The sequence below is a fragment of the Diadema antillarum genome, unplaced genomic scaffold (assembly GCF_040938485.1).
Source record: "Diadema antillarum isolate AM-2024a unplaced genomic scaffold, OU_Dant_1.0 seq00000585_RagTag, whole genome shotgun sequence".
NCBI lineage: Eukaryota > Metazoa > Echinodermata > Echinoidea > Diadematoida > Diadematidae > Diadema > Diadema antillarum.
In genome coordinates this window covers 184464-204012 of record NW_027271519.1, presented here as the reverse complement: position 1 = coordinate 204012, position 19549 = coordinate 184464, and the positions used below count along the sequence as shown (strand labels likewise).

The following is a 19549-nucleotide window of genomic DNA, read 5'->3' as shown; positions in this document are numbered from 1 at the left end:
TACACATACAATGACTGCCAAGAAGGGCTGGTTCTTTCATATCCTATAGGTGCACTGATACACACGTGTCTAGGAGAACTGAGAAAATGTAGGGGCACAGGTACACACATTAAAACAGAAAGAGATGGCAAGAAATAAAAGCCTACATAGGAAAAGACAGGAGGGGAAAAAAGGCTCTAAGCAAACAAAGAATGTTATCTCCTTTCAAAAAGATGCCACTGTTCAAGTGCATCCATGTTCTGTTGATTGCACTGCCCTAAAACTGAGGTCAAGGGGCAATAATAGCACTTACAGTTGTAATTACATCAATGTGTTAATACAATGCACATTCTGTATCCCTGAAATTATGTGTGCTTCCCCTGTAATCAAGCTCACTTTATGGAAGTTATTTTAGAGCTTGGGATACAAGGAATTACAGTAGAGTACCCCCATAGAAGTATACAAACTTTGATTATACCAAACACAAAGGAATATGTTGTTGCCAAGAAGTACAGTTAACCTTGATACTGTAATCAGTGATAAGCCCCCCCCCCCCCCCCCCCCCCCCCACTGTCAATCAGGGGTAGCAAATTCATGATCCTTGCAGTCATATCAAATAGTTTTTTCCCACGTTAAAACAAGAGAGAGGAGGGAGCTAGTATACACAGACAATACAATCTCACACTATCTTATCTGGCAAAGTGCAAACTCAGTGAGAGGGGAAGTGATGATGGTTTTCATACTGACCTTCCTCCGGCATGTCGCCCTCTAGGTCCCGCTCGACCAATCGGCACAGGGCTTCTATCCTGGACTGCTCCTCATTGACCACTCGCAGGAAATAGTGGCCATCCTTCTCCCCCATATCTTCCCCGTTTGAGATACCGGCCTTCTCCTTCTCCTTAGCCTTGTCCCTCAACTCATCACTCTTATCCAGGATGTTATTGTCCACATTCTTGAGACTCTGCATGGTCTCGCTGTTGAGCTTGTTGATCTCCTTGGGGTCGGTCAGTCCAAGGAACTCGCTGTATCCTTCCCGACTCTTGAGCTCACTTTCACTGGAGGGCGCCTTGGGCCGGCCACCGAGTAGTTCATCCTCATCGATGAACAGGTGGATCTTACCGTTGTCCGTTTCATCCAAGCCATTGCCTGCGGAGGAGTTGATGTTTGTGACCACACTATCAATTTTGTTCTCCTTGGCTGGCGATATCCTGTGGTTGGTATCCGCGTTTTGGTAAACAGGTTTCACTGGTAGACTGTTGGGTGCATTTGGTTTGCTGCTTGGTAAGGGGACAATCTCCTGCAAGACAGATGGTTTGTCAAGCAGGTTTTCCTCTGGAGTTCTGTTTTGTTCACTGCTGATTACATTATCCCCCTGAGCATTTCCCCGATTTCCCCCACGTCCATTCACCTCGGCTTTGGCCGAAGCACGCGATTCAGCATCAGAACTAGAAGACTTTGTTTTAGGCACTTGTGGGCTAGGGTCTGGTTTGCTATGCAGCGAGGTTGGGGATGTGGGCTTGCTTACCTGGTTTTCATCCAGCTTAGATTTGACTTTTTGCACAGATGCTCCTTTGCCAAATAGCATGCTTTTTCGCTGGGTTACAGTCACTGATTGCTGCATGATTTTAGGAGCGTAATTGGGATCCAAACTGCGCCTGTTGTTGGCCTTTTCTGAAACATTCCCCAAGGGAGGTCTTTTGGTCACAACGGTCACGCGCTCCTCCCAAGCTTGCCTCTGCCGCTGCACAAAGCCACCAAAGCTCTGTCGGTTCTTGGTGCGCTCCACACTTCTGCTGCGCACCTGCGTAGAGGAGACAGTTCCGCATTTGGCAGATGGACTCAAGTCGGCAACGGGCCGCATCATTTCGTTGGAGCGTACCCTGCGTATTGGTCCCACACTCCTCGCTCTCGCTCTCCTCATGGGCTCCACAGATGTGCCGCTGGAAGAACCGTTGAGTTGCGTGTCAACACCGGCCTCGGTTCCCGACCCGGTTCTACTCACGGCAGACCTGGCCCGTCCCTGGATCTTGTCGGCGCTACTAATTGTGTGGGACTGATAGCGGGGCACACCACCCTGCATGGTGAATAATCGTGTTCTATCTCTTGAGTCCGTGCTACTGGCACTGCTGCTCCGTGAGCTCTTAAAATGAACAGATTTGGAAGGTGACTGTGAAGGGGAGCTCTCTTCAGAGCTTGAAGGTGTGGAATTTCCAATTTCTCTGTCGGCATTCTTTCGTGTTATCGTTGGAGTTGATATTTTCTTCTCTAGCGTGATCTCAAGGCAGAGCCTCCCCTTTCCAGAGGAGGGTCTCGCTTCCCCATTAACATCAACCGTCTTTTTCACTTCACTGCCATTTACCCTGATATCCGAATCGAGCTTCCTACCGCTCATGACTTGAGTCTGTGTCTTGGACGTGATCGCTGTTGTCGTTGCTGTACTGCTCTTGCTACATTTCGGCGGCAGCATTTTCCCTAGTGGAGGCTTCGCAGGAATGGCAGGCTTCTCCTTGGGTGAGATGCGTCTCACCACTTCGCCAATGCCTGCTCTGGACTGGCTGTACGGAGAGTTCCCGACGTCATTCGAGTGTCTGGTCTTGGGCTTCACTGACGCCACACCGTTCATGACAGAGTTGCTGTTTGTGGGCGACTCCATGGTTCTCCTTCTGGATTCTGAGTTGACTCGTCGGGGCGGCTGTGCCATGGCTCTCTTTCCAACAAGCTCCTCCTCACACCGGCTGCTCAACCACCTCTCGCAGCTCTATCTGTAGTCAACTCTGAGTTGTATTCCTTTCCAAAGGTACAGTCATTATTGCAGGCGTGCAACCTGTATGGCAAAGGAAGAAAAACATACAATAGATATTGAGTCAGCCCAATTATCCATATTTATCACAATATTCCGCATCATTTGTATTTCAACTGAGGAGTTTCTGACTTTGGACAAATTTAGTTTCACATTTAAGTCAAAAGTTCATATGGAACACATTAAATGTAATGTGTGCGCAAAATACAATTCTGCCGGTCTGAATGATTTAAAAATAGTATCAACATTGTACAGGTCTGGCAGATATGACATCAATTTGATGACAACATGCCCACTAAATCTGATCCATGAAATGTTAAAGCATTTCTCTCAGTAAATAGTTAAATGCATAATAAGAGTACCTTCCTGTCTTCTTTGCAACATAGATTGTATGATATCAACATCCACAATGAACTCGCAAGATATCTTCAGCCTGAATTCTCTTTTAATGGAAGGTACACTGTATCTCTCAGGCAAGCTGATTCTTAGACCTGGCAAAATTCCTCAAAACACTTTGGGGAGCGAGAAAACAACACGAGCTTCAAGGATGAAGGCGAAAAACATCACGAGCTGAACTCATCTCTATTAAACCACAGTATTATGCCTACAGCCAAGAGAAGAATTCTCATCCCCGCAACCGGAAGGTTGCTGTCAATGGCACCCTAATCAATACGGTAAACAGCTGAACGAATTCAAATGCGCACCTCTGAAGCAACTCGGTAGAAAACAACTGCAGCCCACGGGGAGGGGGGAGGGAGGGGGCAGGGGAGGCAAGTGATAAACTCTCCTGCCTGTTGCTGAGATGCTACCGTCTTGCCAAGAAACAAGCAGCAGGGAACATTCCACAGATATTCCACATGTATGTGTCTTCTGCAAGGCACACACGACGACTCCCTCACAAACAACGGGGCAAGCGCAAGATGCCGGTTCCGTCACAGGAAGGTGCCATTAATCCTCAAAACTTGTTGTTCCACTCAGCTTCACACTACAGTGGAAGCTCCCGTGTAATGTAATGAGATACACCTTGCTAGAGACAAGCGTTACCAATGGAAAGTGTTGCTGAATGCAATGTGGGCACTCAGCCATGAATACTCACTGCACTGCATGGGACGTTTATTATTGATTTTAGCAGCCTTTTAAACGCTGACAACCGTGAGAAGAAAGCCACTGGTATGCAAATTATCAGACAGATGACCGGGTCAGGGGGGATCTTCAGAACCCTGGAAATGTTTGTTGTAGTGAGTAGAATACATCACTAACCTAGATCAATTGATCCACTTTTACTGTCTTGTTCACCACCTTACCACCCTAAGTCGGCAAAGGATGGAATTTTGGTTGTAATACCACCTACAGAATACAATGTACTTCAATATATCGGCACAAGTCTTTCTCATACAAGCATACCTTCATGAAAGAGACAAAATAAAAACAAAATTGCATTTTTCACTTTTTTTTTTCATTTGTTTTGTATTTTGACAAGTCAAGATAACAATGCATCAATCCAAGATGTTTTAACGCACTCAAAATGAATATTGACAATAATTCCAAACAAAGTATCAACATGTTTGAATATGTTTTTGTGTGAATATAAACATGTCTGTGCATGCTCATGTGTTAGCGCTTCATGAATATGTCATTCTTCAACAAATTTCGACTGCTTTTTATGCTGTTACCTGCCAACTCCAATCAAATAGCATCCTGCAGTAACTCTTGTTTTATTCCTTTACCTTGTTTTCTCTCACTGCATAGTCACATTTAAAAGTGTTAACAATCTCTAAACTAATTTTCTCCCAGGGGACTTTTCCTGTGTGCCACTTAACAGTCTGACCCCTCACTGCAGTGTTAATTATAGAGAAGGCTCATATGTGTCACCCTCACTCCTGTTGTCATAGCAACCTCTTCACTCAACTTCCTTTGTTAACTCCTCACCTATGCAAAGATTTGGCTGTGCCTCCTGTTCCTTTCCTCTTTTATTTCCCTTGTTACCCCCCTTCGCTCTTCATCTTGTAGAGCAGAGGGTATTTGTTACTGGCAGTGATCAGACAAAGGCGGCTGATCACCAAGTCAAATAGTGCTCCCTGGATGACAGAATACATCTGCCATTCTTACCCATCAGTAAACCACTTTACTACGTGTATTCTCTGTATACACTTCTCTACAGTCCCATTACAAGAGTCCCTCTTGGTAGCATTCAGAATTGGAATGCAGCTGCACAGGGCTGAAGGATTACAAATATGAAAATGATAAAGATGCAAGTATTTAATCAAAGTGAACCTTGTACACAGATACTGCAGGTGATGGCCATCATAAAGACTGTGTACTTCATGAACAATTTATGTTACTGCACGTAGATTATGTATCTACTGTTTTACAATGTCTGGTTTCCATTCCTCAGGACAGAGATTTGAAGGAGATCTAAGACATAGTTTTAACTAGTCTTTAATCAATGTGAAACAGATACATATGTACTTTGTTCACGATATCAAATTCCCCTTTTATATCAAACAATAACAGCTCTGACAACAGTATTGACGATTCTCACTGCTATTCCAAACAATCACTGTCAGTGCTTCAATTTGTAATTTCGTCTGCTGCTTGTGTGCTTGTGTAAAGCACTGTATGATATCACTTTTTCTTCAATACATGTACCTCCTGCTGATATTCTGTACCACTGCTACTGCCACTAATTGCTTCTGCTATTAAATACTAATGCTGTTTTACATTAGTTTTAAAATAAATGACAAAGAACTGCTGCAATAGATAATATCCTCTCTATCTCAACAACTACAGGTACATTTGTACTACTGTACTACTACTACTAACTCTAACTCCCCCTCCTACTACCACTACGGCCACTACTCCTCCTACGACGACGACGACGACAACGACGACTACTACTACTACTACTACTACTGTACTACTTTACTACTTTGACTGCTGCTGCTACTTCTATAACTACAAATGTTATTACTCTTCAACTAGAATGAGTAGAATGATCAGTGTTGAATTATATTCCCCCCCCCCCCCCCCCCCCAAAAAAAGGGAAAAAACAAATCAGGGACAAATATCACACAAAGCATTTAACTTTTCAACCCTACCCTAGGGGTCCTATTACAAAACACTTGACGACAAAGAGCTTTCAACAGGGAGTGGGTCTAGTGACGACGCTGGCATTGAATTGGGAGACTTCTCCCTGAACCTGAGTGCGCAAGGTCACTCGGCTGCCAAGAGAGGTCAAGGCATTCAGAAAAAAAAAAGAATATTCAATAGGCAGCACCATCCATACAGATGAGGAGGCCAGGGTCTGAAAGATGGAAGTTACTGGTAACAACTCACAAAATGAGCCAAACACAGTGACCCACATAGACTGTTAAATCTGGATGAAGAAACTAAGCAGTGTGGTTAAAAACCATGCCTTCTAGCACATAGTGTATGGAAGCAGGGTTTCCCTTTAAACTTGGAATGGCTGCCTAGTAATGATATTCATCACTTTTGATTGGGGGTCGACGACAGACTCAACCCCCCCCCCCACCTTTCAGATGCGAGTTTTTGTATCGATATACGACGTATGAATATAGTAAATTTTTTCTCCGCCTAAATATCTGCATACAGCACGTTTTTCAAAACGATGTTTAGAGCATCATTTCATATGATTATGCTTTATCCATCATTGTGTTTTTTTATCTCTTCTTTTTTTTGCATCTTAAAGCTCTAGTGTATCCATACGTCATTTAAGTTGGTGGGGCTTATTCACAATGCTCGTTTAGGGCCCAACCTCTACTACAGATAGGTCTAGCAAAAAGTATCAGTAGGCATTTTAGGTGATTTTTCAATATGACATTAGGCCAGGATGAATTAGTGTAGAATGAAAGCCCTACTATTCCCATTCACAAATCTTTTTGAATTTTTCAAATCGACCAAGCGGTTGCAAAAATAAGCACAAAGCGCAATGCCAACATCAAGTTCGTACTGCGCAACGGACAGACTCATACATATAGATTGGCTTCCCCATAAAAGTTTAACGGAGCGCAATGTCTGAATGCTCACATATGATTATCAAGTAAGGTGTGTTGCATCTGAATGGACTCATGTCAATATGCTGTTCAGCCATACATCATATGAATGTACAAGAAGTTGATACATCTGAAAGGGCCCCAAGATGTCAAACTGACATCATGACAATTTTCTATTACCTTTCTGGATTGATTTGAATGTCACTATCTTATGTATTACACCTGGTGACATACACATTTAATAGTAACATGCAAATAGACCCACCCTATAGTCAACCGTGTTAGGTCTCAAGTCCATTATTATATGAGTAGCCCACAACCATAACGTAGACAGTCCAGTTATCTTTATAGCTTCTTTACTTTACATGTCATGGTCATAAAAAATATAAAACCGAAAAAATGGATCTTATATAGAGCAAGTATACTGCTTACCATCTGACAATTGGCATGTCCTATGTATTGACTCATAAAAGTGGAACAGCAGAATGTGAAACCAGTTTGGTCCACTTCTACTGATGCTAAGAAAAATGACGACGAATTTTGTTTAGCTTTGTCAATAAATACAAACTATTACAGCACACGTTTTTTTTTTTAATGACAGTACAATCAGGACATCACATATCTTAAGCTCAAACATGTCCTCATTGAAATGAATCTGAATTAGGTAAGGGCTCTTTGCATTATATTTTTAATAGATGCCTGTAAAAAGTATAAGTCTACAAATAAAGTATATTTCATGCCTTCTATTATGTAGCATGCTCTCTCTCCCTGGAGCATTTTCACACTATTTACAAGCAGTGTATATTACACAAGCTATATAATCAATCTCCAGATAGCCAAAGCTATTTGTCTGTATAATTAACACCGCATTTATAAGCCCTTGTAGCAAATATTATGTAATCACCTAGGTTCCCCCACCCCCCCCCCCTTCTATGCAGGGTATCTCTCTCTCTCCCTTTCTAACTGCATTCAGATAAAATTGTAGGCCTATTATTTTTGTCTGCAGTGTAAATACATTTTATGCAACTGTAGTGGTTCTGTCTTTTGAATGAAGAGTCATGGCATACTGCATTTCATTTTTGTTCAATTGCTCTATACAGAAGCTACAATTGTGATCCACTACGCAATTCTGGAGAATGGCTGTAGGAATATTTGGACAAGATCGTGTGAAATCGCTCGTGGGTGTCAGTATTCGCACAGACATTGACCAGCTTTTCTTGATTTACATTAGTAGGAGACCTTGAGACAGAAAATACATTGTACCAACACTATTTGTGGACTGCCTCAAACGGCTCCAGCCTGATGAAAGAACAAAGCTCAACTACCTTTGTACTGTAGACAGACAAGTTGCTTCCATCACAGCATGTACATTTGCTGCTCGAGAAGTATTTTGAACCATCACAATATTGCTATCACCTGATATATATTCTGTCCCAAACGACTGCTGGTTAAAGTGCAACGAGCACTCCATGTTAACATTGGCTTTTGCAAATCAAGTCAAATCAAATAAGCAGTGGACATACAACAGAGCCTTACTCACACAGAAGAAATTCCTACTAAGTCTTCTGATGTCACTAGGGCTCCAACAAAAAGATATGATTTATATCAAACACACAACCGTAACAGGTCATCAAGTAAACAACTAATTCATATCATCATTAATAACAAAGTAGTTGAACACTTGCCTTTGGTTTCAAGAAGTCAGCATATGGCCACATCAACTAGATAATCGCCTGATACCACACAAAACAAAAATGCTCTGAATTCAACCCCACAGAATGTGTATGCCTATCAAACCAAGATCAGGTACAATGTAGCCCAACAGTGAGGTGAGACAGTTAGAGTTTGCAGACAGTCACTACGAACATTTTTTTTTTTTTTTAAATAGCCTATCTTCAGGCATTGTTTTTTTTTTTTCACTGTTCCTTTTATATGATCTACCTATGTGTTTGTGTGTGTACACGAATTGCATACCAGTATTCCTCACAGACGATGGACTCAACAAGTCTGATTCTGAGACCTCTTCCTCTTCCACAGAAAATGGGAAAAAACTTCACACAGGAAGTGTGGTGAGGGGAACATTGTCAAGCGTGACTGTAATGCCCTGTCTTCCTCAAAGAATCGGAATTGACAGGCTATTGACGTCATTATTTCCGATAATAATGCCCCCTGTGATGGTTCTGAAGAGTGGCTAGTCTGATTCCTGTGTACCATGCGAATGACATTCCTGGAAGTATAATGTAATGTTCTTGAAAGTAAACCAAAATCAGAGTCACTCAAATGTTGAGAAAGAAATTCCATGGAGAAAGCACCTTAGTCCTATCTTTTACTTGTTTATTCTTGCTCTTCTTTTCTTTTCTCTTTTTTTGTATCCAGAATGGTCAGCCCTACTGACAGAGCATGTTTTAACATTAAAGCTTGAAATGTCATCATGTAAAAGAAGGCAAGATCAGTCTTTGCTAACACACGCACAAAGACTAATGTCCAGAATAGTCTTCAATTTTATGAAAATTAATTCAAACACCACTTAACAAGACACAGGCACTGCAGATGGAAAATTAGAATTTTATAAAAGCTTGTTCAGTCTGGTGACAGGAAATTCAACTGCATATAAAACACGCACCAGTGCATGCTATCCCACTGGGGCACACATGCAGACAGCCCAAAAATAAACAGATATCATTGATTATTTCCCTCATTTCGTTTGCTAACACGACACACGACACACGACACCCTCGACCATGTAGCCCCCAATCCCCCCCCCCCCCCCCCCAAGCACATGACAACATGGGATGCTTTCTCTACGCATGATGGTCCTGTGGTCATGCTACCAAGAGATCAAAATTTGCAACACTGGTAATCAATTCAGCTCAGGTTCACTGCAATGCATCATGCCGAGATGTTCCGACAGACGATAGATTTTGGTTGAGTCTCCCCGCCCCTCCATCAGTCAGATTTCCTACCCACACCCCCCTCCCCCGCCTCCCTCACGCTGTACACAAAACTAACGAACTACAGTCACGAGCAGCGGCGAGAGTGAGTCACCATCATCTGAATTGCATGGCTCTCCATGGGCAGGGTAGGTGAACAGCCTACGTGGCTGCACGTTGGGCCGAGAGATGGCAAGAGAGGGGAGATGGTGACATCACACATCAGGTCGCAGCAAAGGATCACATCATGGCTTTTACATCACAACAATTATCGGCTCCACGAGACGCATTGGATGCTCATCTCTCTCCTGATTGATGGATCCTTGACAATTACGGTGTGAATTTGCAGAATTCATATAATACGAGTTTATGTTGATTCAGTTTTCTGAACAGCTGTGGCATGCCCAGCAGTATCAACACAAATCAATGCTACATATCTTCCATTCTCTGCTCACAATTCAGTTCAAGTGATAAAAGACAAATCAAGCTTATCTTTCACAACATTCTGTCTCATCATTGTAAGTGACATATACATGTATATGCATTTAATAAACAATGTCTGTACTGCATACAGATTTAGAAAAAAGTTCATCACTGAAAGTAAATTACACAAACATTTGCATTAATTACATGCATCCTGGTCTTTCCCTTTAAATTTTACTCAATGCCCCACATGATCAAACAACATTGATTAATCCAATATCTGTTTCACCCCATGATATATACTTCATGATATTCAAACATATCCACAACTGTTGCATGCCATTTGTTGATCTACACTTAAATGAATAACTGCAACCATTCTTTACCTTTTGCTGTAACATTCTGAATGCAAAGCAGCAGCAGTGAGTACAAAATGGTCGTATCATCTTACCAGCATTATGAACCCAATTCCTCACGAAAAATTCCAATGCGCGTGCCACCTCATCATAACACGGTCAATCATAACTCACAGGTCAGTGATTCAGAGCCACAAATCCCACTTTCCAATAAACATTCTCATCTCCAGACAACAGCACCGCACCATATACCGGTACTCGCTCACTCGCTGTAGTTCTATCTATACCAGGAGGCGAAGTAAACTTATACGGACAAGACGAACTACATATCCACACACACACAAACACAGACACACACACACAAACACAGACACACAGAGGTGCCCAAGAAAATCAAGCCGGGTTCTTACGCATGAAAATATCCAAAGGAATATCCACAGCATAGCAGTAGCGGACGGCTTCCTTGCCACCAGGTTAGAGAACTGGGCTGGTGGAGTGCGCACACACACACACACACACACACAAACATGCATACACACAACGTATGCCGGGCGAAATATGGGTCATCCACAAGACAAGTTGGCCCCTGAGATGGAGAGAGGGAGAACTCGTGGTTGAAGAAAGAGCGTGGTATTTCCCTGCAATATTGCTGTGTGACTCAAATAATAAGCATGACAGGAGTCCCTTGCCGCAGCAGCGCAGCGCCTTTCCTACTTGACCTGCCTACAGCGACGGTCCAATCCGCAGCCGACTGTTCGAGCTCGGTGAATATTTGCTAGCTGTAGCTTCTCTCTTTGCTGCCTACATCACACCTCTTCGGGGAGTGCGGAGAGAAAAAAGCATGAAGCTTGTCACAGCTCCACTTACACTCTGTACACCTCGTCACGGGTACAATTGTCACTTCGACCCTAAAGAGGGAAATGTAAATGCAATGTGGCAATGAGGCAGCAAGAGTGAGGGAAAAAAAAAAGGCTTTTAAAGCAAAAAGCTGAGATTTCATAAATCCCTTCAGAGCCCTTAGCCCACATTGAGATTATCTACACCTTTAAGCAGTGATACTGTCGTCCACAGTATATGTACACACACACAAACATACCCGTACTCCTTTGATTTATCCCCCCCCCCCCCTTCCCCCTGACAGACATGATCAGCGTAATGCATTGAATGCCCATTTTATATTTAGCATCATGCCCTTAGAGAGCGGGAGAGAGAAAGGATGGGTACAGATTCACACAAGCTGCGTATCCTCCTTGCCGGTAGCCAGGCCGCTGACTCATGCGACTCATGCTTCTGTTTATAAATATCCGTCGTCATGGATGAACTACATAAACTCAGTACGAACACTCTCATTAGAGTTTTTTTTCCCCCTATAATGTAGACACAAGATTTATGTGATTTTATAACAAAAGGGGGGGGGGAACTTTAGGCTCTAAAGATGTTGCAAACAACATCAATTTCATGTATGCATCATATCAGAGCTAATGAGATTTACACCAATCTCATGTGCTGGAACACAAGTGATGTTCTTCTGGAACCCAATGGTCCTACAACTTTATCTTTTCTTTTACACCTATCGTCGTGGACAGGCTGACTTTGCTACAACACGCATTTCCCATTACAGACACCTGCCCGAGTATACTCGGGACTCATCTTCAATGGGTTAAATGCCCAGGCCTGTATCCAAAAGAACATACCAATGGCTCTATTATGTAACGACCTATACCAAAAATCAATATCCCGTGGCCACCCCCCCCCCCCCTCAAAACAAAACAAGGAGACGCAAAAACCAAGCAATAAATGATACCAAACAATGCAAAAATGTTCAGCGCTACCTCATGGCACATACTGCATAGTCCCTTACATTGATCAATTAACATGGAAATGTGTCTGTCATATTGAAAAGATACAACTAGCCATGCAAAGATGATATAGATCAGGAATTAGTCCCAGCCCCCCCCCCACCATTATTCTGATCTCATGACGTCTTTCCAGTGGTTATTGCTCATTGAATATACTTTAAACAAATACACAGATCAGATCTACATTTGCATCTAATAAATACAAACAGTCATGCACAATACATCCCAATATCTCCAAACCCTGTCAGACCAGACACTAAAGAGGAAAGAAACCTCTATTCGTATTTAAATTTTCCTCTTGAGGTCCGGACATTCAGCCCCCCACTTGTGAAAATCAATATCAAGCCCTGCCCTTCCTTACAGCTAATATGACACACACACACACACACCTTTGGTCATTGACCTACTGCCCTTTTTGATTTATTAACCCATTGAGGACTAGTCCAGAGTTTACTCAGGCAAGTGCCTATGGGAAAATGCGTGGTGTAGCAAAATCAAACTGTCCTCCACAGTTAAGCCTCTCCCATGTCAATCATAACTGCAACAGCGGGCCTAAAAGAAAGACTTTTTATTTTTATATATACATACAAGATCTCTTTGACACTTGATATCCAATATCACCCCCCCCCCAAAAAAAAGAAACACACACAAACAAACAAACAAACAAACAAACAAACAAACAAACAAACAAACAAAAAAACAACAACAACAACAAACAGACACTATAAGATCACAAAGAAACTATCTGACGATACACAATAACCAAGAATTTGTATTTTTATCTTACGAAGCATCCCACGGCATTTGCGAATATAGACCTAGAATCTATCCCATGAAGAGATACACATCGAATGAACAATATATAAATTTGACAAATTTTCCTGCAACATCAAACTGCTCAATGACATCATCAATGTCTGGAACATTTCCACACATCGATCCTTGGTGTCTCCACAGACCAGCAACCATAGTCGCAATTGCAGATGTTTTTAACATACCCCGTCAAAACAATTTTGAAACAAATGACAAAGATGATAACAATACAAAAAAGTGAAACCAAATTTTAAAAAAAGAGAAAAAACTAGTGACAAAGAAAAATATGGTTCTTGATATTTTCCCTATCAAAATTAACACAACATCTCATGCCCGAGTGGATCAGTATGACTTGCTATTTCTGGCCCCAGTACATCTTCATAGTCCTTGCACGGAAGTTTTTCCGTATCTTGCTTTATCCCCTGCATGCTGTTTTCAGCACTGTAATGAATGTGCATGACATCCTGATGCCAGGACATGTTAGAATGACGTTGACAAAAAAAAAAAAAAAAAAAAAAAAAAATGTATTCCTGGCTTCATCTATCATAACCTTCAACCTACATTAATTTCATGGCAGACTATGTTACAACTTCAGCGCACCAAACATATGCCACGAGTGTGGCGCCCAGCGCCCGACAGAATTTCCCATGATTGACTGTCGGCCTCTTCAGGCTGTGCACAACAACAACAGATACATCTCAATCATGTCGCACAAAATAAAGAATGACAAGCTCCCTGTTTTTTTTTAACTTAAAGGTTGTCAGCCTTCATTGGCATAAAGAAAGATATGGACACATGAATTTATCAATTTGCACTTGTATGTTTCATAGTATCTTTTAACTTATAAATACACAAACTTTTTGCAGATGAAAAGCCACATTTTTCTTTTCAGAATATCAGTAACTTTAAATGAATATTAAATCAGGAAGATGAAACAAAACAAAAATAAAGCATATTGTTACTTTTTTTGTGCTCGTAAAAAAGACACAAAGAATACAGCACATACAATTCTTTGTATTTGTTATGTAATGCCCTTTTTCTACAAAATAGAAACAAACAGAACTCATGCTTCTTAAAAACAATATTTCCAGCTCTGCATTAATAGAGACACTCTACTTACTGGCACTCAAGCAACAAAGAAAATTTGAAATACAGATTATGTACATAGTGATTCTTTCATGGCAAGAAGAGATTTTGTTATAAAGTTTGGTCCAAATCTTTTGAATGGGGTCTCTTCATCAGAGAATGTCAACTACATTGTACCTTTAGATACAAGCAAAGCACAAAGTAGAAGCAAGGCTGAAAAAATGTTGTGTTTCGCTTTTGTTTTCTTTTAAATTTTTTTAATTTTTTTTTTTTTTTCCAGAGGGAGTTGTTTGCTATACAGCATACTAGCAAGACAGGTGCCTAGAAACCCTGGGTACCAGTAATGTAATGCAATCAGTATGCTGTGGTCACAGCAACAGGTGCCTGACTGAACATGGAGGTTTTGAAAAAGGGGCTGCAAAACAGATTGTATGATTCACAGTTCAGCATGCATGGGAAACGCAGATTCAGGGTACACTCCTTTGAGCTGTCAATGAGCAGTGTGCGTTTGCAAGTAACACTCTGTGTGTGGACCTCAGTAATACATCATGTATGATATGCTATGGTCCACAATAAAGTAAGATAAAACATAGCGGGGGGGGGGGGGCAACATAAAATTGACACAACCAAATATGTTATAACTATGATATGGGATATATACAGACCTGTGTATGTTTACAGGGCTTTTTAAACAGAAAAGTGGTGTGCAGAATGGACTTCATTCCATGTTTACAGATAGTAAACGGAGCACCACGGTATGTGGCCATATAAATGGTATCTTTACTGCTAAGAAGCAAATGATACAGCATAGTATTTCATTACATGATTTAACAAGAGCAAGCTTGCATGCAAAACATTAACTTGATATAGAAGATATCAAATTCTGCTAGCTGCATTTATTCGGAGTGTAACTTCACGTTACGTTTCCTTCTGCAGATTACAGCAGAACGGGAAAGAGTCTACGTGTCAGCCTTTCAGCTCAGTTCAGGCATGTTTAAAATGTGATTCGCTGGCACAAACTTGCAGCACAAGTTTCACATCATTTACAGTTTCACATAATTTGTTGAGTGAGGAAGTACAATGTAAGCTTTTATTTTTATGTGAAACTATATCACAGACTAGGGCATACATTGTATTATGTGATGCAATTCTTTTAACTCGGGACTGGTAAAAGATGCGCAAACCCTCGCAGTAAGACTGTGACATATCATTCCAATTCCAATTTGTATCATTAATTCTTGATGGCAATTGTAGTTTGCCAGATCCCTTCTTTGTAATGAAGGATTCAGGTTTCATGTCAACTGGTAGTAAATTTCTTTTGATTGATTACGTATATAATCTACACACTCTCTCTGTATCCTGCATCTAGTCTATTTTATGTTGCAATCTTGTCATAATTAGTTCTAGACTAAAAATGTCCAGTTCCCCTAAAAAAAATGTAAAAAAAAATAATTAAGTAAAAATAAAAAAAATTATATGTAAACTTCAACTTGGCATTATGCTGAGAAATAGCTTAACCCGTTGAGGACGAGTCCCGAGTAAACTCGGGCAAGCGTCTATGGGAAATGCGTGTTGTAGCAAAATCAAACCGTCCTCAATGGGTTAAATTAGGTTGGAAAAAAAAAAAAAAGCTTTCAAGACATAGTACCACAGGGAAACATGGGTATTCAGATCAAATTGATCCACATTCGCTGTTCACCAGAATACATAAAAAAACCAAGAATAGCGCCCGTTAGCCATGTGTCAGCGAATATACATTGACGCATACGCTAATCAATAAGGGTGGACTCCAGTCGAGATTCTTTGGCTGTGTGTGTACTTTTATTGTACATGGAAATCAGCTGTACACAATTCGGTTTAGGGATTCTTGAATTGTATAAATATCCGAGCCGGGCAAGTCTTCGACTCCCTGATACCCCCATGCCAGGTCTATAATCTTATTTTAACATGACCACATCAGCAATAGGAATACAGATCTATGACAACTGAAACTTGCCATGAAGATTGATTGTCAGTGAGGTGATCTGACACGTAATATCTATTTTTAAGAATGTGATTCTGAATTTGTAAGACACCTCCAAGCAGTTTAGATCAGTCTCATATAACTTTGAAGAATGACCCTATAAAACTGGGTTTTTAAAATACACACAGTACTATACTCATCAGCGTTTATCAGCGTTCAAATCTGAATTACACCTCAGAAACTGTAACCATATGTAACCATGATTTGACAAACATTTTTGCTCATACAAATTTACACTTGCATCACACTGGTAACAACATTATGGACAAAATGAAAAAAAAAAGTGTCTTTTTTTTAAGTGTCATTGACGTGTGCGTAAAAAGTATCAGACTTTGGTTAGAACTGCAGACATCTGTGATAATTTAACAGTTGAAACAGGAAACACACTTTGATGTGAGCCCAAATGCATCAAATTGTGCAATGGGGTGCATGCAAGCTTGGCAAGAGGGTCAGCAAAAACATGCTCCTCCCCCCCCCCCCCCCAAAAAAAAAACAAAAAACAAAAAACAAAAACAAAAAACAAAAAAACCCCACTATAAATAGCAAATGTTTGTCTCTTTATCCAGTAATTCCTGGAGGCATGAGTGAACATATCGAACACTGATTCCTACTCATAATGGTACATAAAAAGAGAACATTCACAAATGCTGATCTATTTTCACAGAGAGTAGATTTACATGTAGATGGAAGTCATCAATTTCTAGCAAAAGCCAGCTTTGCAGAATCACTGCATAAAAGACAATTTGTTACTCACCTTTAATATCAAACCTAGTAGTTAATCAAAAAGTGCTAGCTGACTTATTACATGCATCTCAACACTGACGGTGATACAGCATTCAAACCCTATCAATCAACAAGTCACTCTTGTAAAAAGCTGTCAAACACACAGTATCTACCAATGAATATTATTTGTGAGCAGTGATGTGTATGCAATCTAAATAGTCATCTTTCCTCCAATACCCTCCTTATCTATGAGTCACAAAACAAACATATGAGTATGTTTCTTTCTTTTCTCCCCAGCACAAGGTAACTCAAATTTGCAAATAGCAGAACGATACCACACAATAAAGGTTAAGCTGTATATCGCACACCTTTGTCATCCAAGGTCTGATATAGACATTATGTGAATGTTCTTGCTGTTTACGTGCTAATCAGCAAGGCATCATGGGTAATTTCTTAGTGGAGCTTGAACAGTATCTTTGGCCCTGAGCATTTCCACCCCCTCGAGAGAGACCCCGTCCTTGCGGTTTTGGCATCCAGTTGTTTCTGGTTTCAGAATTTACAGCAGCATTTACAATTTAAATAGCATTAATCCAGAAACAAAGAATACTGGCACACACTATTTTACCAATTTCTCCAAACAAAATTTTGCTGTACAAATTCAATGTCACAACTAATACACACATACCAAAACGATAAAGGCAAAAGCATAACAGAAAAAAAAAAATGCTTTCAAACAGCATGACAGCATTGCAGGCCTACTACCTATAATTCACATTTAAATGCAGGGGGATAACTGAACACCATGATATACCATACTTTTCTGTTTTTCAAAACAAGGCATGACAGGCGAGGGATGGAAAGAGGTTGTTCTCTCTGCATTTTCGCTTGTCTGGTTTGCACATCCTACAAAAATTCATGAAATTCAACCCTGCAATGCATCTTAATGCACAGCAACAAGTCACCTGATATTCAACAAGGAAGCATCCTGCGAACGACAACCAATCAGGCAGAAAGATTCCATCTCCAGAGTACCGGTAACTCGCTTCAAGCACTGCAGGTATATATGGCAAGACAATGCCTAGCCTGGCTTTCAGGCAACGAGCCACAATATCGTCTCAACATCATTATAGGTATGTATGCAGGGTTCGAAATTGGCGATGGTCCGCTGGCCATTGGCCACCCAAAATCACGTCGGACTAGCTAAAAATCATAAAATTCTGAAGTTACTAGTCCGTCTGGCTAGCCATAATATTGCTTCAGTGTCAAAATTGATTCTAAGTAGTCCGCCTGGCTAGTTTTTAAAAAAAAAAGTTAAGTGCGACCCCTGGTATGTACATTGTTTTTAAGGAGTAGTCAGGAGGACAGCTCTTCTAGGCTAAACTCAATGGTACTACAGCTAAAAGGAATAGCCTCAACTCAATACCGATACATCCAGTATACATTGTATGTCTACAAACTCTTTGTAATTTATCACGGTTAATATTATATCCATGGCCAAAACAATCCAACAGCCTGTAAGCAAGGCTAGATGTGAAAAAAACACTTAATAGACTGTATTACATTGTATATCTACTGAAACTACGCAACTAAACTTGATCAACAATGTATGAAAACACCGTCTATCTCTAAACCAGCAGTAAAACAAGAGGATAAATCATATTGTACATCATGTTCTGCTACTTCGATATCAGTATCTGTATCACTTCAGGCCTATACTATATTCATAATGCAACAGGTCACGAGTTCTAAATTCACAAGACAAAAGGGAATACTTGCTTTTAAATCTATTGTGTAGAATAGTAGAGTGATCTGAGTTTCATCTTGAAATGAAATACACTGTAAAGTGGGCATAAATGAAATGTTTAGAAGTGGTTCATTATGATAATGCCATTGCAAGCATCCATCAAATAATGATATTAATAGTGAAATGATCATAGGATTCAAGAAATATAGAAAGCTTTAAGAATAGCCAGTGACTGTGACCATGACAAGTGCAGACAACCATTTGAAGGTATCCATCAGAAAGTTTAATACTATGTCACATTTTCTGCATGTCATGAAGAAATGATTTTCTTTGACTCAGATTTCCTGAAATTTCTTGCTTCTTCTGTCAGTTCGGAGACAACCATATACACTGTATACGGTATGTGTGTCCAGAAAGACAAATGAAGTCAGAAAGTTGAATACATAAACTCCATTCATCATATCATGATTATCATCTAGCATTTACTATCTCACAATGCCTAATATAGTTGCTTTCTTACAATAATGATATCCTATTATTCATTTTTTAATTTGTAACATAACACGAGTAGTGGAAGAAATTCCATCGCAATGCCAATACATCATAATACATAACACTACAGTCAAAACAAGCATCTGTAAGAATCACTCAATTATTTTCTTCTCAAAATGCTCTACAATAGCTGATTACTTTTAGGGCAGCACAGTCTTTATAAAAAAATGAGTATTTAAATGCATTTCACTTTGGACAGGGACCTGATCAGAGTGTACTATAATGCAACCTTCTAGCTACAGTATAAC

The 19549-nt window shown here is 40.5% G+C and overlaps 1 protein-coding gene across 2 annotated transcripts in view; it reads right to left on the bottom strand.

Moving 5' to 3' along the window:
• LOC139735554 (uncharacterized) overlaps positions 1 to 19549 on the bottom strand; it is a 58312-nt gene that overhangs the window by 28599 nt on the left and 10164 nt on the right. Inside the window, exons 1-2 of one of the 2 annotated variants that reach the window (XM_071646312.1) lie at positions 10912 to 10979; positions 727 to 2803 (exon numbers count right to left, since the gene is read on the bottom strand). In XM_071646312.1, the coding sequence (XP_071502413.1) occupies positions 727 to 2680 (1954 nt within the window). In that variant the 5' untranslated portion in view covers positions 2681 to 2803; positions 10912 to 10979. Of the gene's footprint in view, positions 1 to 726; positions 2804 to 10911; positions 10980 to 19549 lie in introns of those variants that run through there. The other variant, XM_071646311.1, reaches the window with a different exon arrangement.